General features: G+C 57.2%; 1 protein-coding gene across 1 annotated transcript; it reads right to left on the bottom strand.

Moving 5' to 3' along the window:
- Positions 1–179: 179 nt before the first annotated feature.
- Positions 180–24759, bottom strand: LOC308551176 (matrix-remodeling-associated protein 5-like). Its single transcript, XM_081125596.1, has 7 exons — positions 24572–24759; positions 22038–22259; positions 18028–18157; positions 16029–16419; positions 8460–13463; positions 5123–6023; positions 180–2175 (listed from the first exon to the last, which is right to left on the bottom strand). Exons 1-7 carry the CDS (start codon positions 24616–24618, stop codon positions 264–266), a joined length of 8607 nt encoding a protein of 2868 aa, XP_080981722.1. The 5' UTR covers positions 24619–24759; the 3' UTR covers positions 180–263.
- Between the last annotated feature and the right edge of the window lie 3103 nt (positions 24760–27862).

The following is a 27862-nucleotide window of genomic DNA, read 5'->3' as shown; positions in this document are numbered from 1 at the left end:
CGGTGTCCTGTAAACATGAGAGGCCGAGTCCGCCTTCCCGGTCTACGCGTTGCTTCCTTCAGCCAACACCTACCAGTCGAGGTCAAGGTCAAGGTCAGAATCCACCAGAAAATGCAGCTCAACCTGGGGGCCCCTGGGCCCCGTGACCAAGGCATTTAGAATCAGACTCTGCACCCGAGGGCTCCCGACACGTGAGGCTTTGTCCCGACCGGCTTCCCAGGCCACGCCTGTGGGTCCCCCGGCCCCCCATCTCCGCCGCCGACTCAGTACACGTGGATGTAGGTCGTCTTCGAGTCGCTGCCCAGGATGTTTTTGGCCGTGCACTTGTAAAAGCCCGAGTCCCTCTGCGTTGTCTGCTGGATGGTGAGCGACCCCTGCGGATGGACGAACCTGTGTCCGTAGAGACGGGCCTGGGCTCCGGCCGTCAGCTGCGACCTGTCCGGCAGCTCCCAGGTGATCTCGGCCTTGGGGATGCCCATGGCCATGCAGTTGAGCTTGACGGTGTTCCCGGGCCGGGTGTAGATGACCGGCGTGGGCTCGCTGGTGATCCGCGGGGGGTACGCTATGACGATCACGGGGAAGCTGACCGCCGACGGGCCGTGCTCGGTGTCCGTCCTGCACACGTAGGTCCCCCTGTCGAACACGGAGGCCCCGCGCACGGTGAGGGTGCCGTTGTCCCAGAGGGAAAAGCGTCCCCGTGTCTGGGGACCCTGCAGGGACATCCCGTTGGGGAGCGTCCAAGAGGGGCGCCCCGGGCGGCCCCCCGATGGCGGGAGGCAGTGCAGGTGCAGCGTCTCCCCGTTGACGATGCTGACCAGGTTGCGGTACTGCGGGCTGGTCTCCGGCTTCAACCCCACCTTCAGGGACACCAGCCTCTCCGTGTGGCCGGCGGAATTGCGGGCGACGCAGCGGTAGGCCCCGGCGTCCACGGAGGAGAGGCCGCTGACGTGCAGTTTCCCGTCGCCCTTGTGGTAAAACCTCTGGAGGCGCTGGCCGCTCGGGAGCTCCGTCCCGTTGGGCAGCACCCACACGAGCGTGGGGGTCGGGGTGCCCGCGGCCGAGCAGTTGAGGCTGATGGTGTGGCCGGCCATGGCGGTGATCTTCTCGCTGACCGGGTCGTGGAAGACGGGCTTCTCGGCGGCCTCCAGGACGGTCAGCTGGACCACGAGCTTGGCTTCGCCTCCTTCGTTGCGCCCGATGCAGGTCAGCTGCACGGAATCGGTCTTCCGCAGGCTCTTGATGTCCAGGGTGCCGTTGCGATGGATGGTCACCCGGTTCCCAAAGTACGGGGCCGGGAGCACCACGCCCTCGGGGAACGCCCACAAGACTTTGGGGGTCGGGACGCCCTCGGCCCGGCAGTCGATGAGTTTCCGGCTCCCCCCGGCCGCGATCTCGCGCACGGTGGTGATGGCATCGGGGTTCCCGTTGATCCTGGGCGCCTGGACGTCCACCTGGATCCACACCACCTTCCGGTCCTCCCCGGCACTGTTCCTGACCACGCAGGTGTAGTTGCCGCTGTCCGAGCGCTGGGCCTTCTGAATGAGGAGCGTGCCGTCCTGGTAGATCTGGTATTTCTCCGAGGACGCGGGGATCGGCCTGTTGGCCGGAGAGAGCCAGGTGACCCTGGGCGTGGGCTCGCCTTTCGCCTCGCAGGCCACGGTGACCACGTCCCCGTAGGGGACGCGGACCACGGCGTAGGTCTTGTTGCGGATGGCGGCGGGCTCGGCCACCACCTTGACGCGCACGGTCATCTCGTCCTTCCCGACTTGGTTTTCGGCAAAGCAGGTGTAGTCGCCTTCCTCCCGCAGCCCCACCTCGTTGAAGTAGAGGGTGCCGTTGTTGAAGACCACGTACCGCTTGGCGCGCCCGCCGCTGTCGTCCGACTGCATGAAGGAGTTGACCAGGCTGCCGTCCGGGAGGCTCCAGGAGATCTCGGGGTTGGGCAGCCCCGAGGCCACGCAGTCGACCTTGAGGTCGCCGCCGTAGAAGACCCTGTGGTCGTTGCCTTCTTTGTGCTCGATCTTGGCCGGCTGCATGACCACGTTCACCTTGAGGACCACAAAGTCGTCCCCGACCTTATTTCGGGCGACGCACAGGTAATCCCCGGAGTCCTTCTCGGTGACCGATCTCACCACCAGCGTCCCGTTGGCAAACACCTTCACTCTGGCGTCGAAGCTGATGGGCACAGAGAAAAGAAACGAGGCGTCAGTCCCCCCGTGGCCGTGTCTGGGACGCAGACCGCGCGGGTCCCAGAACGGTAACCGCGCGCACCTGCTCCTGCCACGTGCCCGGTGGTTTCTGCGGCCTGGACGGGGTAGAGGGGCCTCATCCCAATATGGAAATTACGCGTTTACTGCAAATAGGAGCTCCCTGGCCGAGTCACCTTTGGGTGGCCGGGCTATGGACTGAGCACCGACCTAGGAACCGGGAGGTTGGGGTTCGATTCCCGGTGGTGGCACGTGCCCGGGTTACGGGCTCAAACCCCAGGAAAGGGCCGTGCAGGAGGCAGCCGATCCGTGAGTCCGTCTCATCCCCGATGTTTCTCTCTCTCTCCCTTCCTCTGATCCTAAAAATCAATAAAAAATCTTGAGAGAAAAATAAAACCCAAAAAACGTGAAATGCAGTGAAGGTCTTCAGCTCTATTAGGGCGAAGGGGGGGAGAGCGAGAAACATGGACGTGCGAGAGACACGGCCGTTGGTTGCCTCCTGCACGCGCGCCCCCCCCCCAAACCGAGCCCGGAGATCCAACCTGCAACCCAGGTACTTGCGCTTGACCGGGAATTCGAACCCAGGACCTCCCCATGCGCGAGGCCGACCATGGAGCCCGCCGGCCAGGGCGTGATCTCTGAACTCCTTTCTCAACACCATGTGATTCTACGTCTGGAACTGTGCTGGATTTATTTATTTTTTTAAAAAAAACCAAAAAACCCAGCACGTCCCCTGCCCAGGATTGAATTCCACGTGGTCATCGGAGGTTCATCGTTAATAAAAAAGCAACTACTAACGGCGATGAAATAAACCGTTGGGCTGCGCGCGGAGCCCGTCTGCAGTGTGCAGTCGGGTGGCGGTGAAGCCGAGAAAGATCGTTTTGAATACGTCTCGGGGTCGGAAGCCAAAGATCTGCCCAGCCCTGGCCGGGGTGGCTCCGTGGTTACGGCGTCGGCCCCCCGACTGAGGGGTCTCGGGTTCGATTCTGGCCCAGGGCGTGAGTCTCGGCTGCAGGGTCTGGCGGGCGGCCGTCCGTCGATGTGCGTCTGTCCCGTCAGCATCTCTCTCTCCCCTGCTGACCCCTCCCTTAGACTCTCTATAAAAATCAACGGAAAAAACACCCTCGCTCTTCGGATTAATTAATAAAAAAAAATTAAAAAAAAAATTGGACAGAGGCTCCTGTTTCTGTCAACACTTTGAAACGTGAACCAACGTGTTCCGATTGTAATCAGGATGAACCGAGGAGCTCGGGGCCGCACGCAAGCCTGCGCGTCCCCCGGGCGCTGTGACACGTGAATTTTAAACGGCTTCCCCTGCGTCGGCAGGGCCGGGAGGCCGCCCTTTTGTGGAACCCACGTGGCTTGTTTCATGGCCTTCACGCGGGAGATGAAATGGAAATAACGGACCTGCTGAGATGATTTCTGATTCACCGGGAGATACCAGTCGATAACGGGACACGGTTGTCATCTGATCACGGCGAACTCAACCCCGGCCGCGCCAAAGGCAATGGGAAACAGGTCCCCTCCGGCCTGAGCTGGGGGGTCCGTGGATGCTGATGATGCTCCGTAAACCTGGGGCGTCTCCCCCGTGGCACCCAGGGTGTTTCTTTCATTCTGTTTTGCCAATTAGCACCTATTTTATTTTATTTTATCTTATTTTATTTTATTTTATTTTATTTTATATTTGTTTAAAATATATTTTTATTGATTTCAGAGAGAGGACAGGAGAGGGAGAGAGAGAGATAGAAACATCGATGATGAGAGACTCATTGATCAAGCCCACGACCTTGGCCTGTGCCCTGACCAGGAATCGAACCTGATTGCCTAGATCCTAGGTCGAAGCTCAACCGCTGAGCCACGCCCAGCCGGGCTCTTTTATTTTCTGTTCATTTTTAAAGCCTCACCTGAGGATATATATATATTTTTTCCATTGCTTTGCAGAGAGAGTGGAAGGAAATAATCGGGGGGATCCCTGTGTAAGTTGCATGAATGTCTAATCCCGAGGCTGTGCACCCAAAACGAACCTAACACTGTGCATCAGCTCTAATTTAAAAATTTAAAAATTAAGCCAGGCTGGGCGTGGCTCAGCGGTTGAGTGTCGACCTAGGATCCAGGCGATCAGGGTTCGAGTCCGAGTCAGGGCCCAGGCCCGGGTTGCGGGATCGATCCCCAATCGGGGGCATGCGGGAGGCGGCCGATCAATGACTCTCATCATCAATGTCTCTCTTTCTCTCTCTTCCTCTCTCTGAAATCAATAAAGATATATTTAAAAAAAATAAAATAATAAAATAAAAATCAATAAAAACATATTAAAAAATAAATAAATAAAAATAAAGCAGCCGAGGCGACAGAAATGTCCCGCCTTCAACACTTCGCTCGACGCCCCTTCATCGCTGCCATTTAAACACCCGAGGCTCCCGTGTGCTCTGTAGAAATTACCTACGAACGTCGATCGCTTCAGCCGATATTGTCGTTAAAAGGACAGTTGAAAATTATGATTAAAACAGGAGCTATTTGCCCCGGCGGGTGCTGCTCGGTGGTTAAGAGCGTTGGTCTGCCCGCCGAGGGGTCTCGGGTTCGATTCCTGGTCAAGGGCATGTACCTGGGTGGCAGGTGCCATCCCCGGGCCCTGGTCGGGCAGGTTTCGGGGGGGCCACCGATCCATGTGTCTCTCTCTGTCTCTCTCTGTCCCTTTCACTGTCTTAAAACAAAAAAAAAATCACCGGAAAAAAATACCCGCGGGTGCGGGTTAATACACACACACGTGTTTGTTTTGTTCGGGGTGCTGGGTGGGAAAGCGGGGAGCGTAGGTGATAAAGGTTGGTTTGGGCGCGTCCGTCCTGGCCGAGGTCCCTCGCTCCACGAAGAGGTGACCCGGGCCTGTGCCCAGGACGCAAAGGGCCGGACGCACGTACCTGAAGAGGGTGTCGATCATCTGCTTGGAGGGCAGCCTCCAGAGGATGCGCGGCCAGGGGTCCCCGGAGGCGCTGCAGTCCAGCCGGAGGGTCCCGCCGTAGCGGACGTTGGTCCTCTGCGGGGAGGTGCCCGTGATGCGGGCGTTGGCCGCGGCCCGCCGCACGTTCAGCTGCACCGTCCGGCGTGCGGTGCCCACCAGGTTGGCGGCCACACACTCGTAGCGCCCGCTGTCCTTGGGCGCCAGGTTGCGGATGTAGAGGGTCCCGTTGGGGAAGACGAACAGGTTCCCGTTGATGAACTGGGAAGGGCGGATCTGGGTGCCGTCCCAAAGCACCCAGCGCACGCTGGGCAGGGGCGCGGCCTTGGCGGTGCAGTGAATGTGGATGCTGAGCCCCGGGGGCAGGGAGATGTTCTCCAGTTTCTCCTGATGGATGACGGGCGGCAGGGCCGCCACGTGCAGGCGGATGGCCAGGCTGTCGGCTCCGGCCGCGTTGCTGGCCACGCACTTGTACACGCCCCGGTCGGCGAAGGACGCCTCTTTGATGGACAGGGTGCGGTTCTCGTGCAGGGTGACCCTGCCTTCCACCGGAGACACGGTCTGCCACACCCTCCTGTCCGGGAAGATCCAGGAGATCTGGGGAGCCGGGGTCCCCTTGGCCAGACACTCCATGGCAATCGTGTCCCCCAGGTAGACGGTGACGTCCTGGTAGTGGGAGGCCACGATCTGGGGCTGCTGAACCGAGACGGACAGCAGGACCATCATGCGGTCCACGCCGTGCAGGTTCTTGGCTGTGCACATGTACTGGCCCCGGTCCTGCACCTGCACCTTCCGGATGACGAAGGTGCCGTTCTTAAGGACTTCGAAACGCTGGACTCGGGTGTTGGGGGTCATGAGGGCTCCTGGAAGCCAAACACAGGGACAGTGAGGTTCCTGAGACACACGGCTTTTCGGTAAAGACCAAACAACGATGGCTTGTCCACAGTTCTGTTCACGGGATCCCACTTCTGGGAATATATCCTAAGAAACCCCGAAACACCCATCAGAAAGAACTTAGGCACCCCGATGTTCATAGAAGCGCAATTTGCAGTAGCCAAGATCAGGAAACAGCCCAAGTGCCCATCTGTAGACGAGCGGATAAAAAAAGCTGTGGTACATCTATGCCGTGGAATACTATGCAGCTGAGAAAAAGGTGGATCTCGTACCCTTAGGGGCAGCAGGGAGGGACCTGGAGAGGATTATGCTGAGTGAAATAACCAGGCAGAGAAAGACAAGTGCCCCATGGTCTCAGTCATATGTGGAATCTAATGAACAAAATAAACTGAACAAAATCGGACCAGAGACATGGAAGCATGGAGCAGACGGAGGGGTCTCAGAGGGCAGAGGGGACTGGAAGAGATGAACCAAAGAACTTATATGCAAATATGCAAAACCCACAGAAATACACAATAGTATAGGGGAGGCCAAGGGAGGGGTGGGAGTGGACGTGGAGAGGTCAGTGGGGAGTAAAGGGCCACGTAATGCTCTCAATAAAAAAAAAATAATCATTCTCTTCACGTCCGAAACCACAAAAGCAAGGGCCGGCCCCACCTCCGGCGCGGGGCAGAGAAAATATTTTCTTTCCCTGTACTTGACCCTGACACTGAATCCCAGAACCCGGGCAGCCCGTGTAGATTTCATAGAAGATTCTAGAAGCCTTCCTGACCCCAGGTGCTCCCAAGGCTGCCCCTCCATTCATTTCCGTCACTGCAGGTACATCCCTGCTTGCCCGGCCTCTGCCTCGTTTGCATGGCTCCTGTCCCCGCTGAGCTCCCCGGGCTGGCCGCAGGGACGCCCCAGGCCTGCAGCCACCATCCGCCTCTGCCTGGCCCGGCTCCTGAGGCTGACGGGGGAGCCAACGAGGCCGACCATCCTCTGCTCCATCTGCTGGAGCTGAGCATTGGGTGGAAACTCCAGGTGGCATCTGACCGTCCCTGGTGCTTCCCCGTGTGGCCCTGCACGTCCTGGTGTGTCCCTTGCTCCAGGAACAGTGAGGAACCAACAACCTTTTCTATGTCACTCATCCCTGACCGGTTGGCCTCCCCGGGCCTGAAGACTAATAAATCCCGTATTTAAAAACTAGAAAAGCCTGATTTTTTTTTAAATTATTTTTTTTTAAGACATCCTTTGCGAGGTGTTTGGGTCGATAGCACTATGGCCTATTCTTTTAATGTTGAAATTTTTCTCTGCGTTTTTTTTTTTTTTTTAAATAATTTTCTGTAACCCCGGGCCGGATAGCTCCATGGATTAGGGTGTCGTCCTGATCCAGCGAGGTTGCCGGTTCGATCTCCAATCGGGGCACATAGAAAAATCAACCAATGATGCATCAATAAGTGGAAATAAGTGGAAATCAATGTTTCTCTCTTCCTCTCTCTCTCTCTGTGCCTTTCTCTCTAAAATCAATGCATCAAAAATAATAATAACGACAGCCGGGCCGGTGTGGCTCAGTGGGTTGGAGCAACATCAGGAGCACTGAGGGGTCTTGGGCTCGATGGAAGGCCATCGATCTGTTTCTCTCTCACTCCCTTCCTCTCTCTCTAGAATCAATGAAAAACACAACGTCGGGTAAGGATTTTAAAATAAAAGGATTTTTGCCCGGCCGGGCGTGGCTCAGCGGTTGAGCATCGACCTAGGATCCAGGATATCGGGGTTCGATTCCTGGTCAGGGCACATGCCCGGGTTGCAGGCTCGATCAATGACTCTCTCATCATTGATGTTTCTCTCTCTCTCTCTCCCTCTCCTTTCCTCTCTGAAATCAATAAAGATATATTTAAAAATAAATTAAATAAGTAAATAAATAAAATCATAGGTTGATGTCTCGCTTCCAAGGCCCGAGGGTGGGGCCGTCTTCGGTGACGGGTCTTTAAAGAGGTAACTAAGGTAAAATTGAGTCTTTACGGTGGGTCCTGATCCCATGGGACCGGGGTCCTTAGGAGCAAAGGACACGAGGACTCAGACGCACGTACAGAAGGTCAACCTTGCGGGGACACGGGACGGGACGGCCGTCTACACGCCAAGGAGACGGGCCTCCGGGGTAACCAGCCCTACCCACGTCTGGATCTCAGGCTTCCCGCGTCCAAGACGGGGAGACATATACATTTCTATTGGGGTCCGGTGCCCCATCCATAGGCAACGGAAACAACCCCATCTCTAGATTGAAATCAAAGCCCCAGCGGGTGCCGTTCGGGCATCAGCCTGTGGACCGAAGGGTCCCTGGTTCAAATCCCGCGTACCCGGGATTGCGGGTTCAACCCCCGACACCAAGCCCCGGTGGAAATGCCGACGCTTCAGCGCCCTACCTGTAGAAACCTTGGTCCACGTCACGAAAGGTGTGGGTTTCCCCGTGGCCTCGCACGGGAGGATGGCGTCCGTGTCCGCGGCGACGGTCACGGTCTGAGGGGATTTCGTGATAATCTGGGGCCTTTCGCCGAGGGTCCAGAACTTGGACGCGGGCGGTCCCCCCGCCGCCGAGAAAAGCTTTGCGCTGCTGGGGTGGTGGCTCCTGGATGGAGGGCCCGCGGACGTCACGAAAGGGATGGCGCCCCGGGTGGGGACGTGCTGGGTGTCGGGTGAGGGCGGCGACGTGGTCCTCGGGCGGTGCGACGACGGGGGAGCTGGGGGACCGAAGTCCACGTGGGTGATGCCCTGAGAATATATCCTATTGTAGGCGCCCGGGTTGACGATTCTGTCTCTCACCCCTGGCGCCGGAGAGGTGGGTGCCTGGGGCTTTGGCGTCACCCTGAACCGTGCGAAGGAGACGGTCCCGTTGGACACGAAAGGGAGTCTCCCGTCGGAAGGGCGAGCAACTCGGGAGCCGGGAAGCCAGCCAGCCACGTCTCGCAGGTCCGGGATGTCGTTATTTCCGAACGCCTTGGACTCGGCGTGGAACCAGCCCGTGCCGCGGTTCGTGACCTTACCCGGCCTGGAGGGACGCCACGGGCCAACGGGAGTCGTCGGGCTGGACAGTGTTGGGGTCGCCAGGTGCTTTTTGTCTGGCAAGACCCTCGAGGGGTACGCGGTTATCCCCGGCTTGTTGGTCAGGTGACGGGCGGGCTGGAGGGTCACTGGGTACCCCAAGGGGCTTTGTGTGGTCCTTTGGAGGGGTCTCGCTGTCCCTCTCGGTTGCCAGGGGACTCTGGCCGGCGGGTGGGAGACGTGGACTCTCCCATCCTGGGGGGGCCCCCCCGGGCCGCGCAGGAGGCTGTTTTGCGTCCCATCGTCGAAAGCTTCCTTCCCCAATTCCTGCCTTGGGGTGACGTGAAATCCGTCGCCTTTGGGAGACGAGGTGGATAATTCGTTGCCGCTCCACACCAGCGGCGTCCCCTCGTTGCTCGCGGGAAGGGTCGGGGCGTCTGGGATCCCCACGTGATTGAGGAACGCGTTCTCGTCGGGAGCCGTTGGCACCGGAGACGCTCCCGGAGGGCGATGCGTGGGCCTCGCCTCGGCCGTGACCAGAGACACGGGAGCTGTGGACGGGGACTGGGACACCGGCTCCTCTGTGGGCGCGGGCGCGGGAGGCGGGCCGTGGGGTCTCATTTCGGAAAGAACGGTTGCTGGGGCGGTTCCAGGATCACCCCGGGCCGTCACGGTGGATGCTGACTCTCCGTTTGCGCCAGGTGGAGCCGTCGAAGCGACAACTTCTTCCCGTGGGAAGCGTGTGGGGACCGCCGCTGCCAAAGGGGACGCCTCCGAGGGAACCCCCGGGTCCCCCGGCTCTTTCCAAAGGGCTGATGGGTCTGGGAGGGTTTCCGACGGGCCGGTCACAGGCGCGTCTGTCTGCGGCCTCGCCGGCGGGGGATCCGGGCCGCCTGTTCCTGGAAAGTGGGGAGAAGGGGGCTGTTTCTTAAGTTCTCCGCCAGTGGACCCCTCGGAGCCAGACGGCGACGGGACGTCGGTGAGCGACTCCCCGGGGACGAAACGGTCAGTTTGACGGTCACTTGTATCGGCCACAGTATAAGTGCCTGATGCGGGCGTGTATGCGGCGGGCGTCATCTCTTGGGACGCGTGACGGGATAGATGCGTTTTTGGGGTGGCCGTCCCGCGCTCTGCCCCTCCGGTGCGCTCACGGGGGTCCCCGGTGCGGGGAGACGCGGCCGTAGAGACGAGGACAGCTTCCGGGCTGGAGGTGGTGAGATCTTCACGCTCGTCTCCTGGACGGCGGGGCCTGGACACGGACGCGGTGGACGTGCCGTACCGGTGTCTGCCCGGCCTCTTCCCGTGTTTCCTCCGCGGGGACCCCCCGGTGACGGGCTCGGCGTGCTTCCCTGTCGCCATGTATCCGGGGACCGTGACCGTAGGAACCAGCAGGCCACCCGGCGCTTCGCGGGTCTTGTCTTCAGGCGGCCGATGGGGCCGGGTCGACGGGGTGTCCGCCGGGGCGGGCGCCGTGGGCGGGGTCTGTCTGTGTCGCTGTCGGGGTTTGTGGGGTCGTGGTCGCCGCCTCCCGCTGGGTCTTTTTCGGGAAGGGTGAAGGGCGGGCGCCGACGACGGCGAAGAGGCCTTCAGGGCGGGCGTGGTGGCACCTGCCGTGGCGCCGTCCTGGTCCAGGAGACGACCTCGCGCGGTTCCCCCGGGGCTCGGAAACGGGGTGACCCTGCCGTCCATTCCCAGGCCCGGGCCGGGCAGAGTGTTAGACTCAACGCCCCGACGGTCACTCTCGGGCCTCCCGGGGTCGGGGGGCCCTGTCTGGGGCCGATCTCCCCCCGGGAGCTTTGGGGGTCTTCCCTCTGCGCCCGCTTTTGTCACAGGGTTGCTTCCGGTGCTCAAGGTGTTTTGCAGAAGCTGGAGGCCACCCGCTTGCTCGTCCGTCTGTCCCTGTCCTGGGACGTCCGGTGCCCCTAACGTGACGTCTGCCAACGGCTCGGGTGTCCGGGCGTCCACCGCGGACGAGGCGGGGGTTCCAGCGAGGCGCCCGGAGGCCGCCGCTTTCATCGATTCGCCATCCGGTTGCGAGTTCATCCCCGGCTCTCGCTCGACGGATCGCTCGGCGTCCGGCTCCCCCGACGAGACGGCGCCCGAGGGAGGCTCTGGCGTGGGTCCAGCGCCCACCGGGGACGGGGCCTCCGTGGCGACGGGCTCACCGACGGGCTCTTCGTCGACAGCGTCCAGGATGGGCGGCTTGGAAGGAGCGTGAGGCACCTCGGTGGGTGTCCACGTGGGGGCCACGGTCCCCGTGGCGTGAACGTCGGGGACAAGCGGACGTTCGTCGGTCTCCTCGGGAGACGTGTCGCTGTCATCGTGGTCGTGGTCGTGCTCGTGGCCGTGGTCGTGCTCGTGGCCGTGGTCATGGTCGTGGTCGTGGTCGTGCTCGTGGTCGTGGCCGTGGCCGGTGAATCCTCCCAGGTCCGTGCTGCTGGTCGCTTTGGCTTCAGCCCCGAGGCTGCCACCCTGGCCGTGTCCGCGTTGCACACTGGGCGAGGGCGCCAAACTAGAAAGGGGCTCCTCGTACCCAAAGAAAAGGGCATCAGCTGAGGATTCGTCAGCGCCGCCCGCAGTCCGCGCCGGGGACACCTCGGGGGGCGAGGCGACGGGGGAAACGGCCGTGACATGCAGGCCGTCGGACGGAGGAGCGGCGGTCGTCGCGGCCTCGGGCGCTTCTGTCCCCTTGGCGAGGTTCTTCCCGCGGACGCGGGCTAGAATATCTGCCCAGTGCTCGGGCGTGATCTGCTTGTTGGCCATGCTGACCCTGCGCCGGGACTCGAAGGCGCGGCGGCCCTCGGCCACGTTGGTCTCCGGCGGCTCCTTCTCCGAACTCTTCCAGGGCTTCAGCTTCCTGCGCCCTTTCCTGGTTTCGGCGCCTTGGACGGGCGCCTTGGGGTCCTTTGGGTGCGGGACTTTCCTCGCAGCGAAATCGTCCCCGTCGAGGCCGGAGCCGCCCTCGTCCACGACGTCGCCTTGGAGCCTCGAAAGGGCCTTCCCGTCGCCGCCGGTGCCGCCTGAGCCCGGGCGTCGGCCTCTTTTCGACGACCTCCCGGGCCCTTTATGATTCACGGCGACCGCCACGGTGAAGCGGTCGGCCCCTCGCCGGTTGACGGCCACGCACGTGTAGTAGCCGCTGTCGCTGGGCTGGACGTTGGGGATGGACAGGGTCCCGTCGGGCAGCATGTGGGCCTGGGACGCGTTGGCGAAGTCGCTCACGATCCTCCTGCTGGGGAGAATCCAGCTGAGCTGGGCCTCGGGGACGCCCGTGGCGCGGCAGGGTAACGCCACCGCGTCCCCGGGGTTCTTCCGAACCGTCACGGGGCGCCCGCCCGACGGCGGGGCGTCGGCAGGCTGGACGAGGACCCTGTAGGCCACGCGGTCCGTCTCGTCCCTCACCCGCGCCACGCACTGGTACACGCCCGAGTCCGACGGCTCGGCCGCCTTTATCTTCAGCCACCCGCTGGTGAGGATGGAGAACCTGCCGTCCGCGTCCGTCACGGGCGCTTTTAGGACGGCGCCGTCGGGCAGCACCCAGAAGATGGACGGGCTCTCGGAGGCCTTCACGTTGCAGCTGAGCTGGCACGTCGCCCCCTCCAGGACCGTCTGGGCTCTGCGCCCGGCGGGGCCCGGCTCGATCATCACCCAGCTGCGCCCGCGAGCCTGCCCCGCGTCGCCGCCCGGGGCCGTCAGGGCGACGCGGGAGGAGTAGGACAGGAGCACCTGCTTGGCGCTGCTCTGGCGCCGGTTGAGCTGCAGCTCCATGGACGGCTGCAGGACCCACGCGGGCTCGGCGCGGACGTGGGCCCGGACGCCCGTGTAGTAGAGGGCGTCCTGGTCCTCGGCGTCCTGCCGGTAGCGGGCGGCGTCCCCGGGCTCCTGGGCGGGCGGGCCGTCCCGGCGCAGCCTCACGGGGACCTCGCTGTAGTAGGCGATGAGCTTCCACAGCTTTTCGTAGTTGTCCCGCGTCATGGGGCACGCGAAGGTCAAGGCCACCGTGGCGTTGACGTCGAGCTCCTGGGACTCCGTCTGGTTCACGCGGACCCTGTAGACGCCGCGGGGCTTGCGGATGCCGCAGGCCAGGCTCACCGTGTTCCCGTGCTCGTCGGTCATGTTCAAGGCCACGTGCCACGGCGGGGCCGGGAAGCCGTCGGGGGGGACCCAGCCGTCGTCGCCGTCGCCGACGCCGTCCGGGTCCTCGTCTTCGGCCTCCTCGGCGTCGCTGCGGCTGTCGTTGAGCCTCAGGGGCGACTCGATGGCCGGCTTCCGACAGGGGACGTCCGCCAGCCTGTGGATCTCCTGTCCCCGCAGCGTCCGGGGACTGGCGCAGGCCGCGCAGGACTGGCCGCCCTCGTAGGCCTTGTCTTTCTTACACTTCAGGACGCCTGGAACAGAGAACAGAGAGACGCGGTGAACCGACGTCGGGGGGCCCGGGCCCGGGGGGGCTTTGCTTTCGGCCGAGGGCCCTTCGGATGTTCAGGAGCGTCGTTTGCGGGCCGCACGCAGGGATCCGCTTAAAATTTTAAAAAGTGAGCTATGAGAAAAGCGCCTGGATTTGTTGGATTTCGAGTCCGGCCTGCGGTCGCCGAGACCTGACGATGCGTCGGGACCGTGGCCCGCGCAGGCCGGACGCTCCCCAGGCCCGGGCGTCTCCCTCCCGTCGCCTCTGTGGCTGCATTTCTGGTCTTAGAAATCAATTTAAGGCAAGTGCGTGGTCACGACCCAGTTTTTTTGCGTTTTTTTTTTTTAACGCGGTTTCATAATATTAACACGCCGCTCAGTAACTGTCTTTCTAGAATCAGCAGAAGCGCTTTAAAGCTTATAAAGGATTCCTTTTTTATTTTTTATTCCCGTTTTTGAAAAGACGGGTCGCGGGTTCGATCCCCGCCGAGGGGCAGGCGCCCGGGTTGAGCGTTTGATCCCCGGTGGGGGCTTGTGCGGGAGGGAACCCGTCGAGGTGCCTCTGTCCCGTCTCCGTCTCTCTCCCGTTCCTTCCGCCCGGCCGCTGTCATTAAAAAAAATCAATGCAAAAAAATATCGTTATTAACAAAAAAATAAAAGAAAATAAATTATTGTTGAAAGTATCACAGACGTCCCCTCGTTTTTCCCGCCAATAACCCCGCTAACCTGCTTCTGCCGTAGCCCTTCCTTGGCGCGTCTATTTCGTCGGCGTCTATTTCGACCCCTCACACGGTCGTCTACATAACCAAATGGTTTCCTCCCTGCGCCGAACCCAGGCTTCTCGGGGCCCTTTTTAAAAATTATTATTACTATTTTATTTTTATTTTTTTTCAATACTATCGAGGCATGATGCCGTCTCTCCCGACGGGGAAACTCGGGAACTGGGAACGCATTTCTCGTCGTTGCTGTTCATCCCGCCCTGGCCAGAGCCTCGGCCTGCGCACCTGCGGGTCTCGGATGGGATTCCCGGGCAATGGATTTGATGCCTGGGCCAGGTCCGGGCACATGCAGGTGGCAAGCTATTGATAAGTCTCTCTCTCTGAAATCAATAAAAAAAATATATAAAATATATGAAAAATTAGAAAGATGAAGCCACACCCAACGGCTGGAGAGGGCGGCTTCCCCAGGGAGGCGAGGAGCCACGGGCCCGCCCGGCGCGGTTACCTGCGGACTCGGCCTCCCAGCGCAGAAACCAGGCTTCTCGGGGCCCTTTTAAAAAATTATTATTACTATTTTATTTTTATTTTTTTAAAATACCATCGACGGATGCTGTCGTCTCTCCCGATGGAGAAACTTGGGGACTAGGAACACGTTTTTTGTTGTTGCTGTTAATCCCTCCCTGGCCGGCGCGGTCTGGTGGTTAGACCCTCGGCCTGCGCACCCGCGGGTCTCGGATTGGATTCCCGGGCAATGCATTTGATGCCCGGGCCAGGTCCAGGCACATGCAGGTGGCAAGCTATTGATAAGTCTCTCTCTCTCTGAAATCAATAAAAAAAAATATATAAAATATATAAAAAATTAGAAAGATGAAGCCACACCCAACGGCTGGAGAGGGCGGCTTCCCGCGGAGGCGAGGAGCCACGGGCCCGCCCGGCGCGGTTACCTGCGGACTTGGCCTCCCAGCGCAGAAACCAGGCTTCTCGGGGCCCTTTTTAAAAATTATCATTACTATTTTATTTTTATTTTTTTAAAATACCATCGACGGATGCTGTCGTCTCTCCCGATGGAGAAACTCGGGGACTAGGAACACGTTTTTCGTTGTTGCTGTTCATCCCGCCCTGGCCGGCGCGGCCCGGTGGTTAGACCCTCGGCCTGCGCACCCGCGGGTCTCGGATCGGATTCCCGGGCAATGCATTTGATGCCCGGGCCAGGTCCGGGCACATGCGGGAGGCAAGCTATCGATGAGTCTCTCTCTCTCTCTCTCTGAAATCAATAAAAAACTATAAAAAATATATAAAAAATTAGAAAGATGAAGCCACACCCAACGGCTGGAGAGGGCGGCTTCCCCAGGGAGGCGAGGAGCCACGGGCCCGCCCGGCGCGGTTACCTGCGGACTTGGCCTCCCAGCGCAGAAACCAGGCTTCTCGGGGCCCTTTTAAAAAATTATTATTACTATTTTATTTTTATTTTTTTAAAATACCATCGACGGATGCTGTCGTCTCTCCCGATGGAGAAACTCGGGGACTAGGAACACGTTTTTCGTTGTTGCTGTTCATCCCGCCCTGGCCGGCGCGGCCCGGTGGTTAGACCCTCGGCCTGCGCACCCGCGGGTCTCGGATCGGATTCCCGGGCAATGCATTTGATGCCCGGGCCAGGTCCAGGCACATGCAGGTGGCAAGCTATTGATAAGTCTCTCTCTCTCTGAAATCAATAAAAAAAAATATATAAAATATATAAAAAATTAGAAAGATGAAGCCACACCCAACGGCTGGAGGGGGCGGCTTCCCCAGGGAGGCGAGGAGCCACGGGCCCACCCCCGGCGCGGTTACCTGCGGACTTGGCCTCCCAGCGCAGAAACCAGGTCATCTCGCAGTCGCAGGCCCAGGGGTTGCCCTGCAGGTAGAGGTTCTCCAGCAGCGGCATGTTCTGCAGCAGCCCCTCGGGCAGGCCCCGCAGCCGGTTCTCCGCCAGGTAGAGGTGCCGGACGCTGGAGAGACGGAAATAATCCAGGAAGGCGAAGGTGGAGAAGGTGCCCGGGTGCAGGTGCCGCAGCTGGTTGCCCTCCAGGTGCAGCAGGCGCAGGGCCGTGAGGCCCCGGAAGGCCTGCGGGTGGATGAACTCGAGCTGGTTGTGGTCCACGTGCAGCCTCACCAGGCTCCGGAGGCCCTGCAGCGTCTGCGCCGTGATCACTCTCAGCTTGTTGTAGCTGAACTTGAACACCTGGAAAGCGGGGGGCGAAGCGCAGAAAAAATCCGGGTTATAATTTTCAAACGGGAACAGAAAACAGTGGGACACATAGGGGAGCAATGAAGCTTGTTTTTGTATTTTGTTTTTAATTTATTGTCAATTAGAATATTATTTTATATGCGTTTCAGGTGCACGGCACGGTGCTTAGACATCTGTATAACTTACAAAGCGATGCCCCCCCATAAATCTAGAGCCCACCGGGCACCACGTGTCGTTATAACTTGAAAACCTGGAAAGCGGGGGGCAAAGGGCAGAAAAAATCCGGGTTATAACTTTCAAACGGGAACAGAAAGGATGCAAAGCGTAGGGGAGCAATGAAGCTTGTTTTTTTTGCTTTTTTTAAATTTATTGTCGATTAGAATATTTTTTTATATGAGTTTCAGGTGCACAGCATGGTGCTTAGACATCTGTATAACTTACAAAGCGATGCCCCCCCATAAATCTAGTGCCCACCGGGCACCACGCGTCGTGATCACAATATTATTGGCTGTATCCCCCGGTGCTGAGCTTCGCAGCAGGTCTATCCTGTAACTGCCCCTTTATTCGTCTCAATCCCGTCCCCCCTTTTCGCCCCAGCCCCCCGACTCTGCCCCTCTGTTCTCTGCATCTATGACTCTATTTCTGTTTTATCGGTTTACTTTGCTTCCTAGATGCCACACGTAAGTGAGCTCATGGGGCGCCTGTCTTTCTCGGACGGGGCTTAGGACACCCTCTAGGCCCATCCGGGTTGTGGCTAATGGTCGGGTCCCGTTCTTTTTCAGGGCCGAGTAGTATTCCACCGAGCGTAGGGAGCACTCGTCCATCCACGGACCCCGAGGTTGCCACCGTGTCTTGACTATCGCAAGTAACGCGGCGACGAACGTGCGACCTTCCAAACCCACGCCAGAGAGGAGACGGACACGTTTCGAGCTGAACAAATAACCGCGAAAGAAACCGAATCCGTGAGCTCGTTTCTCATGTTTAAAGAAAAAAGTCTAGCCCGGCTGGGAGTGGCTCAGCGGTCGAGCGTCGGACCTAGGATCCAGACGATCGGGGTTCGATTCCTGGGCAGGGCACATGCCCGGGTTGCGGGTTCGATCAATGACTCTCTCATCATTGATGTTTCTCTCTCTCCCTCTCCTTTCCTCTCTCTGAAATCAATAAAGATATGTTTAAAAATAAATAAATAAATAAATATTAAAATAAAATAAAATAAAAAAATAAATAAAAAAGTCTATTTTATACATGTCCAGAGAGCATTCTAGTGTTTTATATATAGTCATGGGCGGTCCTGGAGGCTACAGCTAAGAAGGGCTCTAGCCCTGGCCGCTTCGGCTCCGCGGTTAGAGCGCCAGCCAGCGCGCCAAAGGGTCTCGGGCGCGATTCCCGGTCAAGGACACATGCTTGGGTTGCAGGTTCGATCCCCGGGCCCTGTCTCGAGGCCACCGATTGACGTGTCTGTCTCTGGCGTCGATGTTTTTCTCTCTCTCTCTCCCACCCACACACTTCCAGTCTCTCTAAGAATCGATAGGAGAAAATACCCCTGACAGAGCATTAACAGCAGCTACACGGAGACGACTGGTTCTCCACGCCCGGCGTTACCTGGAGAGAGCTGAGGTCCCTCAGGGCCCCGTCGGGGATGCTTGGGATGTTGTTGCCGTGAACCATGAGCAGCTCCAGCTTGGTCAGCCCCGCAAACGAGGTTTCGGATACGGCCTGGATGCTGTTAAACCTAAAAAGAAAAAAAAACATGCACCCGGGTGACCCCATGCGGGAAAGATTCCCCAGCCGACCCTACAGAGAAACAACGGAGCAACGACGCGGATTCTGAGCTTTTTGTGCTTCTGGCTGTTAATCTACAAATTGATAAATTGATTTTAAATCTATAAGTTGATTTTTATAGATGGAGGAAGGCGGAGGGAGAGACAGAGAAACATTAATGAGGAGAGAGAGTCAGGGATCGGCCGCCTCCTGCTCGCCCCCTATTGGGGATCGAGGGCAGGCGCCCTGACCGGAAATCGAACCGGCGACCTCTCGGCGCACAAGACAGTGCTCAACCGCTGAGCCACACCGGCCGGGCTGATTCTGAGCTTTTATTGATGCCGTTCCAAAAAAAAAAAAAAAAATGCACACGTCTCTTTCTGGGGCCCCAAGGACCGTGGCACCTTCTTATTAGCTTCTGTTCATTTCGGGCATAGCTGCTGGGGGTTGTGACTTGGCATATGTGGATGCGGTCAGCGGATACTTGCAGAGATATAGAGGATTTTTTCACTTTTGAAACGAGCCAGTTGAAATGGCCAATTGTAGGAAATTGCGCCGTACAAGAGTGGCGGTAATGCGGGACACGCGGCCCCCAGGAGCGGAAGGAAAAAGCCGGCATCGGGAGTAGCTCCGAGTATAAAAAGACAGGCACATCGGTGGGTGGCCTCCCACAGGCGCCTGGACCAGGGCTGGGGGTGGGCCTGCAACCCGGGCACGTGCCCTTGACCGGGAATTGAACGTGCGACGCTTCGGTGTGCAGGCCGATGCTCTGACCACGGAGGGACGCCAGCCAGGGCCCCGTTGTTACATTGCAATGGCTCAGTTGGCTCAGCATCACCCCAGGCACCAGGAGGTCGGGGGTTCGAATCCCGGTTGGGGCACCTGCCCGGATTGGGGGTTCGATCCCCAGTAGGGGGCGTGCGGGAGGCAGCCGGTCAATGACTCTCTCTCTCCCTCTCCCTTCCTCTTTTTCTCTCTAAAATCAATAAAAACATCTTTTTTAAAAAATATATATATATATATATTCATATCTAGCCTGACTTTATGACTTCTCCTATCACCTCAATAACAGGAAAGAGATGTGCAGAGAATTACGAGGAAGGGCTCATCGCTAAACGCAGGAAATGCAAACGAGTTCCAGTTTTCTCCGGAACACACGTGCGCCTAAACCCAGAAACCCCGATTTTGAAGTCAATAGCTGGGTCATGACTTCCCCCGAAAGCCTTCCGAAGCACTTTTCAGCGATAAACTTTTTTTAAGAAAAAAACCCCCAAAAAACCTGTTTTAGATTATTTCTGAAATTTATATTCCAATTAGAGCTGAGATGGGATACGAGATAGTCTTTGGGCTGAGGCACCACCTCATCTGTTTATCATTCATGAGGACCCTGCAATGAAATTTGTCCAGGGCGGTGAACACAAAAAGGAAATGTTTAGCCCGGCCGGTGTGGCTCAGCGGTTGAGCGTCAGGTGGTCACGGGTTCGATTCCCGGTCAGGGCACATGCCCTGGGTTGTGGGCTGGATCCCCAGTAGGGGGCGTGCAGGAGGCAGCCGATCCATGACTCTCATCATTGATGTTTCTCTCTCTCTCTGAAATCAATAAAAACACACATATATATATTTAAAAAGTGAATGCATAGCAACATCTACACTTTTTTTCCATTTTTGGAACCTGAGATTTGTCTGGAAACAGTAAAGAACATCAGGGTATCAGGTGAGGAAGTGGCATTGGAAGAGCCCTGGCTGGGTAGCTCCGTTGGTTAGAGCATCGTCTCGATATGCCAAGGTTGCGGGTTCGATTTTTGGTCAGGGTGCATATAAGGATCAGCCAGTGACTGCATCTCTCTCTCTCTTTGTCTCTCTCAAATAAATCAATTTTTAAAAAAAATAAAACACAAAACCCAGCAGAGATGTAGGGAGTGTCTTTCTCACCTATTGATGGCCAGTTCCTGGCTACATAACCAACTGAGTGACATGCTTCCTTTTGCATCAGAAATATATGCAAAACTGCTGCACGGATATAGGAAAAATGTTATCAAAATCAGTGTTTCCAACAAGGGGCAAATATTCACAGGTCTATAAATCTGACACCGAGTGGATGGTTTTCTTTTGTTTGCTCAAAAATATCTGGAAAGTAATTAAAAAAAAAATTTTTTTTTGGTAAAAGCTTTGGGGCCGTCCAAACAGGAAACAGCAGACCTCTCCTTCAGCGCTGGCTGGGAACCCTAAAAACATCTGTGTGGGGTTAAAACTTCTCATTAGTGCTCTGCCTAGAATCCCTCATTCCCGGAGAGGTTTGAATTCTTTCCAGATTGCTAAAACTCAAATGAGCAACCTCCGAGCTGTATGTCTATTGGACACCATTCTTATTTTTTTTACACCCCCCCACCCCCAAGAAAATACACAATACCAACCTTGTTATCTGCTTTGAGATTGGTTTTCAAAAACAGTGCCCGGTGAGCCCTCACCTTAGTGGTTAGAGTGTCGGCCCTCAAAAGGAAGGGTCTCGGGTTCGATTCCCGGTCAGGGGCATGTACCTGGGTTGCAGGTTGTATCCCCAGCCCTGGTCGGGGAGCATACGAGAGGCAACCCATTGATGTGTGTCTCTCCCATCGATGTTTCTCTCTCTCTCTCCCTCCCTTCCACTCTCTCTAAAGATCAATGGAAACATTTTCCTAGGGAAGAAATTAACCAAAAAGTAACAAACAAACCTGACAAAAAACAGTGTTGTGAGAATATAAATGTAACTTAGAAATGTGGCAGGTCATGTTGCAAATTAATAGGGATGGAAATAATGTATTCCTTCTACATGCCGTGAAAGCTACTCCTTAGTTAACTTTTGTTTAATATTATGCAAAAGTATCTCAGGCGATAATATGCGAAAAAAGGGTCTTAATAAATGGTAAGACTGTAAAAAACGAAACTGGGTTAGTTATGAATATCACCTCCTCTGGCAAACTCGAGATGTTTCCCCCAAACCGTCCTTCTGGCTGGGTTTTCAGGCAGTCAGCTCACCGCACTACCCAAGATTTTATTGCGTAAACGATTTAGTGGTCTGTTGTTGTGGATTACGGGTGTTTCTGTCTTACTGTCTTTTTAAAAATATGTTTTTACTGATTTCAGACAGAGGAAGGGAGAGAGAGAGAGAGTCATTGATCGGCTGCCTTCTGCACGCCCCCTGGCTGGGAATCGAACGGCGATCTCCTGGTTCATAGGTTGATGGTCAGTCACTGAGCCACACCAGCCAGTGGCCTTAGTGGCTCAGTGGGTAGCGCATGGACCCTTAAAATGAAGGGTCTTGGGTTCGATTCCCCGGTCAAAGGCATGGACCTGGTTGCAGGTTGGATCCTTGGCTGAGAGATTGGGGCTCATGCAGGAGGCAACCCATCCATGTGTCTCTCTCACATTGATGTTTCTCCCTCTCTCTCTCTCTCCCTCCCTTTCCCCGTCTCTAAAAAATTTTTAAAAATCCATGGAAAAAAATACGTTCGGGTGAGTATTAACAATATGTATATATATATTCTTATATGTATCCATGTGTCGTGCGCGTTTCTATTGACATATTAAAGAATAGCCAAGGGAAACGTCTCTACAGTTGAACTCGGTCACGATGCTTTGTCATCAGACTTCACGATGGCGCTGAGAGCTCATGGATACATCCAGGTAACCGCCCGAAGGCGCTCCCTCTGGTAGAGCTAAAACCCATAAAGAAGCCCATCATTCTAGAAAGAGCGACGCGTGAAAGCACGGACGGGAACAGTTACCCGCACACGGACGCGCAAAACCAAATAAAACGCGCAGGCAAAGAGGCAAATGCGCTCCCCCCGGGGGATGGGAAACGTGGTACAAACCCCAGATTGATTCTTTCCACATGTTTGGAGATCCCGGCGGGCACAGAAGCCAGGGAGCGGAAGGTGCAGTGGACCTCGGTGGGGATGTAGCAGGCGCAGGACTGAGGGCAGGTGCGCGCGGCGGGAAGATGCGCCCAGACCAGGATCAGCACCACGGAGAGGGCTCTCCAGGGCGCCCACGGTGGCATCTTGTCCCGGGGGTGGTGCGTGGGCCCTGGCAACCTGCAGGGGTGGAACCAAAAAAACAAACAAACAAAAAAAACAGATGCGCTTTGTCAGTTTATTTTGGTCATTAGATTCCGCCTCTATGGTGCCAGGTGCCTACTGGAAATACCGAGGGGGGATACTTTGTAACCAGTAGGCTGTACTCCTGGAACTGATACAAAGTAACATCGAATGTCAACTGTAATTAAAAAATGAAGCTAGAAAAACAGACAGATGTACGTATCGCCGGGGTAGCCCTTCCTTGGGTTCAGCAAATGTTGCTGGAGTTGTGGGTAATGGTTTGAAGGTTCCCGAGACTTGACGATGACCGATTTCCGCGACGCTTAAAATATGTGAGTCAAAAAGTCCGAAATGTAATTTTGTAACGTTTCGGGGTTAACGTTAATCTTTGCTATAGAACAGTAGCTCAATTCCTGACTTTGAGTCTGCGATTTGGGAATCTCAGTAGGTTGTGAGCGAGTGTGTGGGGGGGGTTGTCTGAGCCATGATATGTTGTACGTACTTGGATAAAAAACACCCCCAAGGAGGTCATTATTATCAGGAGTATGCCCTTCTTTCAGTGACATTCCTTCACGCTTTAATTATCTTTCCTTAACGTGCTCAAAGAGGCATTCACTAGAGCGAGATTCACTCTGTCATTTGTGGGTTTGTTAATTGTCTTTCATTTTTATTTCATGGGAAGACCCAAAGGTATAGCATCCTGCCCCACCCCGGGAGGCGGAAGGAACTTTGGGGAAACCTCTGCAACCTCCACCATTAGATAAAGCGGGAAAGAATTGCCCGATGAAATATAGTCAGGCCAACAAAAATTACAAGATAAAAAAAAAAATGAGAGAGGTGGAAAGAAATAGGAAGGAAGGAAGGAGGGAGGGAGGGAAGCTGTTCAACTGTATTAGGCTCCGTTCTTTGGAATGTCAGCGATGCATTTCCACCCCTGGGCCACGCCTTCAGCATCTCATTTTTTTAAATTTTTTTTTTTTTCTTGCCATCTCTCCTCTGAAGTTTATATAAAAACAGTAATTCGCACAGAAACTAAAAGGCACCCTAGAGAAACGCGCCCGTGCATGCGCCCCTGCTCCGGGCAAGCGCTCACCGCTGATTACTAACTCCACGCCCGCTCCTGCAGGATACAGGCACCAAAAAAAAAAAAATCCGTAGCTTTGGCCTCTTTGGCAGGATTTCAGAGTCTCCTAAGCCCCTGCCCGTCCCGCCTTCCAGCTGCTCCGAAAGAGCTGACTGTGCAGCAGCTTTGGTGAAAGTCAGTCCAGGCTCCGCCTCTGCGCCCTGGAACCGTGCGCTCAGGGCTCTGCGCGGAGAGGGGAGTTTCCTGACTGGCCCCCGCCCAGGCCTCCCCGCCCCCGCCTGAGCGCTCCACTTGGGCTCTGGACTTGCGCCCAGGGCATCCCAGCTCGCGCCCAGTGTCCACCGGCGGACGTGGCCTCCGCGTCCCCCTGCCTTCCTCCCTGGTTTTCCCAGGGGGGACCCAAATCTCGCGCCCCGGAGCACCCCAAAGAACCTCGAAGGGGAAACCGCCCCGGAGCCTGCAAAAAGCCACCGGATGCGCCCTAGCAAACCTTGGAAAGCTGTGCGCGCAAAACCTGGAGCAGCCAGGCGCGCGGCCCCGGAGACCCTGGCCAGCTTCCAGCGCGGGGTCTGCCGCGCCCCCGCCGCCAAGGGCGCGGGGGGGGGGGGAACCCGAGCTTTCCGGGAACGAGGCTCCGGTTGCCCCGCGGGTCCCCTGGGAGCCGGACACCGAAAGCCGCCTCTCCCAGATAATGACTTCTCCAGCTTCCCCGTGGCTCAGCCCACGGCGCGCCTTAGGTCTCCCCCTTTCCAGGGAAACAGTCGCGGGAGGAGGGGACGTTTCGCGCCGGGAGCCAGAGCGCTTGGGGAGGAGGCCCCGCCGCGGAGCTCCCCCCAGGAACGCAGGGGCGCAGGGGCTTTCCCTAGGGGGTCCCGTTGGCGGCTTCTTGGAAACCGAGGGTGGGTGGGTGAGGGGTCCCTAGGGGGCACGGAGGGAAGGGGGGAAGGGACAGAGGTCGGATTTCAAAGTCAGACCGACTCCAGGCATCTTCCCGCCAGATTCCATCAGCGCCTCTCCTGGATGGCAAGTGGCCCCTCAGCCCCTATAGTACCAGCAACAGCTGAATACGCCCCTTTGCCTTGATGCCCCCTCGTTGTTGTTGTTTTTTCTTGGCTGTTCCCCCAAACCCCTGCACCCCTTGCCGAAAGAGACCGTGCCCCGCCATCCCCGGCTGCGCCCCCTTTCCCACCCCCACCCGGGAACCCAGGTGGCTCTGGGACCTCACCTGTCCCTCGGAGGCAGAGACCCAGGCGAGCAGCGCGCTCTGAGCATCCACGGGGTCGGGGCGCGAGTCACCCCTGGGGGTCCGCAGGAGGCATGTCCTTCCCGGGGCCGGGGGCGAGGTGACACAGCTTCCCAGCGCGGCCAGGCGAGCCGGAGCCCTTTTATTACAGGCGCCGAGAGGCTTCTGGAGTCCACGCCTCGGCCCACCCCCACCCTGCCCCACCCCGGGGAGACGGGGCGCGGGCCGGAGCCAAGGGACCCTGGCCGCGCGGCTCTGCGCTCAGCCCTCTTCTCGCGTCTTCATCGCGCCGGGCGCAGGGTGGGCGCGCCTGTGCCCCTCGGGCTGGACGCGGCGCACGGCTTTGGGGAGGGTTATTGCTGCTCCCAGAGCAAGTCCCGGGACCCGGGCGGAGCAGGGGAGGGAAAAAGCAGGGAGCTGCGCCCGCAGAGTCTGCACCCCGGCGCCCGTTCCAGCAGCGGTGGAGACGGTTTCTTGCTTTGTGGGGGGAAACACAGCAGGGTTGGGACGCCTCGAGGTGGGCAGGGGGGGCGCGCAGTGGCCTCTGGCAGCGCCTTGCAACCCTGGTGCAGGCGGGAGCCGGCTGCGCCCCGCCAGCCAGCGTCCCCGGAGCTGCAGGCCCGGCTGCAATGTGAGCCCCACGGCCACGCCCTCCCGCCTCTGCTTCTGCTCCTGGCTGCGCGCTCCCCTCCGGCTGCCAGCGTCCTCCTGGCAGGAAGGTGGGACTGGTCTCCTGCGCTTGGAGAGCCCGCGGGGGCCGGGCCAGCACCGGGAGCCTTGGGGAGCCTTGGGGAGCCTTGGGGAGCTTTGCGCGCAAGGACCTGGAGAGGGGGTGAGAGCAGGGCGCGCAGCTGACCCACAAGGGGAGAGACTTGGAGATCACTTAGCTTCCAGAGGGACTGTGGGGAGGGGTCAGGTGGAGATGGTTATCAAGAGGGGCCCACGTGGGACTCCAGGAGGAAGGCACCGTGTGGAGGAAGAGCTGGGGGGTGCGCAAAGGAACAGTCCAGGGGGCTCCAGGTGCAGTCAGCTGCATGCCTGGGATCCCACCAGGGGCCGCCAGGTCCTGCCCAGTGAGGCTCAGGGGTTAGGCCGTCATCCTGCTCACCCAAGGGTCGCAGGTTCGATTCCCGGTCAAGGGCACATGCCTCGGTTGGAGATTCAATTCTGGCCCATCTGGGGGCAATTCTGGCCCATCTGAGCAAGGGGAGGAGGCAAGCAATGGATGGGTCTCTCCCACATCGATGTTTCTCTCTGTCTCTCTCTCTGTCTCTCTTCCACTGTCTCTAAAAATCAATGGGAAAATATATCCTAGGGGGAAGGTTAACAACCACAAAAAAAAAAAAAAAAGAGATGGCCTAGAATGAGCCGTGGATGCGTCCTTTCCGATGCACAAAGCGTGGGCTGCTTTCCTTTTTCGCACCAGGCGTCCAGGAATCCCTCGCTGCGGCTCCGCCGGCTCCCTGATCGGTTTGTTCAGTGGGTTCACAAACGAGCCAGTGCACTTCTTCTACGGGATTATTTCCCCACACCCTGCGCTGATGTGTTTCCAGTAAGTGGTTTTAGGTGGCCGCTTGGAACGACCCAAACCCATTGATTAATTTAATTTAATTTTTTTTTCACCCTTGAGTTTTGGAGAGAGTGGGAGGGAGGAAGGAATGGGGGAGAGAGAGAGAAAAAAAAACATCGACGTGGGAGAGACACATGGATTGGTTGCCTCCAGCGTGCACCCCAACAGGAGCCGGGGATCGAACCTGCAACCCAGGTACGTGCCCTTGACCAGAATGAAACCTGTGGCCCTTCGGTCACTGGGTCAACGCTCTAACCACTGAGCCAAAGCAGCCAGGGCAAGATGTGTCTGGTCCTGATCTTCAACTCTCTCAACTTGGGCATCCGGAAGGAAATATTTTTATTTATTTATTTTTAATATGTCTTTATTGATGTCAGAGAGAGGAAAGGAGAGGGAGAGAGAGAGGAATATCAATGATGAGAGAGAGTCACGGATCGGCTGCCCCCTGCACGCCCCCGACTGGGGATGGAGCCCGCAACCTGGGCCTGGGCCCTGACTTGGGAATCGAACCGCGATCTCCTGGATCCTAGGTCGATGCCCAGCCTCTGAGCCACACCGGGCCGGGCCAGAAGGAAATCTTAACAAGGTTTGCCAGATCAGTTCCCAGCTTCCAAATCCTGCCCTTGACCATACTTCCCCTGAGGGACATGGGGACAATGAAAGCTCACCCCCCCTTTTACCCATCTCCACCCAGTCTCTGCCCCCACCTTCCCTGGCCATCACCACACAGTGGTCTGTGTCCATGAATTGTGTATATAATAGGTTCTTTTAGCTAATTTATTCACTTTCTTTCATGCAGTCCCTCCTGCCCCCTTCCCTCTGAGATCCCTCCGGCTGCTCCATGCTTCCACGTCTCTGGATTATTTTGTTTGTTTGTTTATTTTGTTCATTAGATTCCACATACGAGTGAGATCTTGAGGATGCTTATCTTTCTCTCCTGGCTTATTTCACTCAGCATAATACTCTCCAGGTCCCTCCCTGCTGTCCCAAAGGGTGAGAGATCCACCTTTTTCACAGCTGCATAGTATTCCACTGGTATAGATGTACCACAGGTGTTTTTTTTAATTTATTTTTTTAAAATCAAATGTAAAACAACGCCCACCTCTCACAGCTGTTGTGACATCAGGGTGCAGATACAGGCCCTGAACACAGTCCCCGCATCCTATCTGTAGTTAATACGTAGGACCTGGAGAACCAACAGTCTATGATTTTCTACTGCATACTTGCGGCTTTCAGTCTATTACGCAAATTTGCCCTGAGGCAGGATCTCTGGGGATACAGGGCCTGTTTCTTCTGGCAGCTGCTGTTCTTAGGCTTTCAGACCCTTCAGTGAGAGAGCTGAGTATTCCCAGGGCGTCCGTGGAGTACCAGGGAATCACGTGGCTCTTTGCTTGATGGGGATTGTGCATGTTACTTGTGAGTCGGGTGGCTGCGCTCCCCACTGTCGCCCAGCCCACATGATCGGGGGGACGGCTGCCCCTAAATATTCCAGAATAACTGGAGAGAGAGAGAGAGAGAGAGAGAGACAGAAGTCAGCACAGGAAATGTCTACTTTCGTAGCCGGAAAATCCCAGGGGAGGAGTGCTTGCTAGCGGGGATGTATCTGTAGTTGAGGAGAAACAGACTTTTAGGAATGTGCCATGTGAAACTTGCCCCCCAGCCTGTCTAGGATAAACACCGAATGGTAACACAGGCTACCGGCT

This window comes from Miniopterus schreibersii (assembly GCF_964146895.1).
Source record: "Miniopterus schreibersii genome assembly, chromosome: X".
Classification (NCBI taxonomy): Eukaryota; Metazoa; Chordata; class Mammalia; order Chiroptera; family Miniopteridae; genus Miniopterus; species Miniopterus schreibersii.
This window is presented reverse-complemented; position numbering and strand designations above follow the sequence as displayed.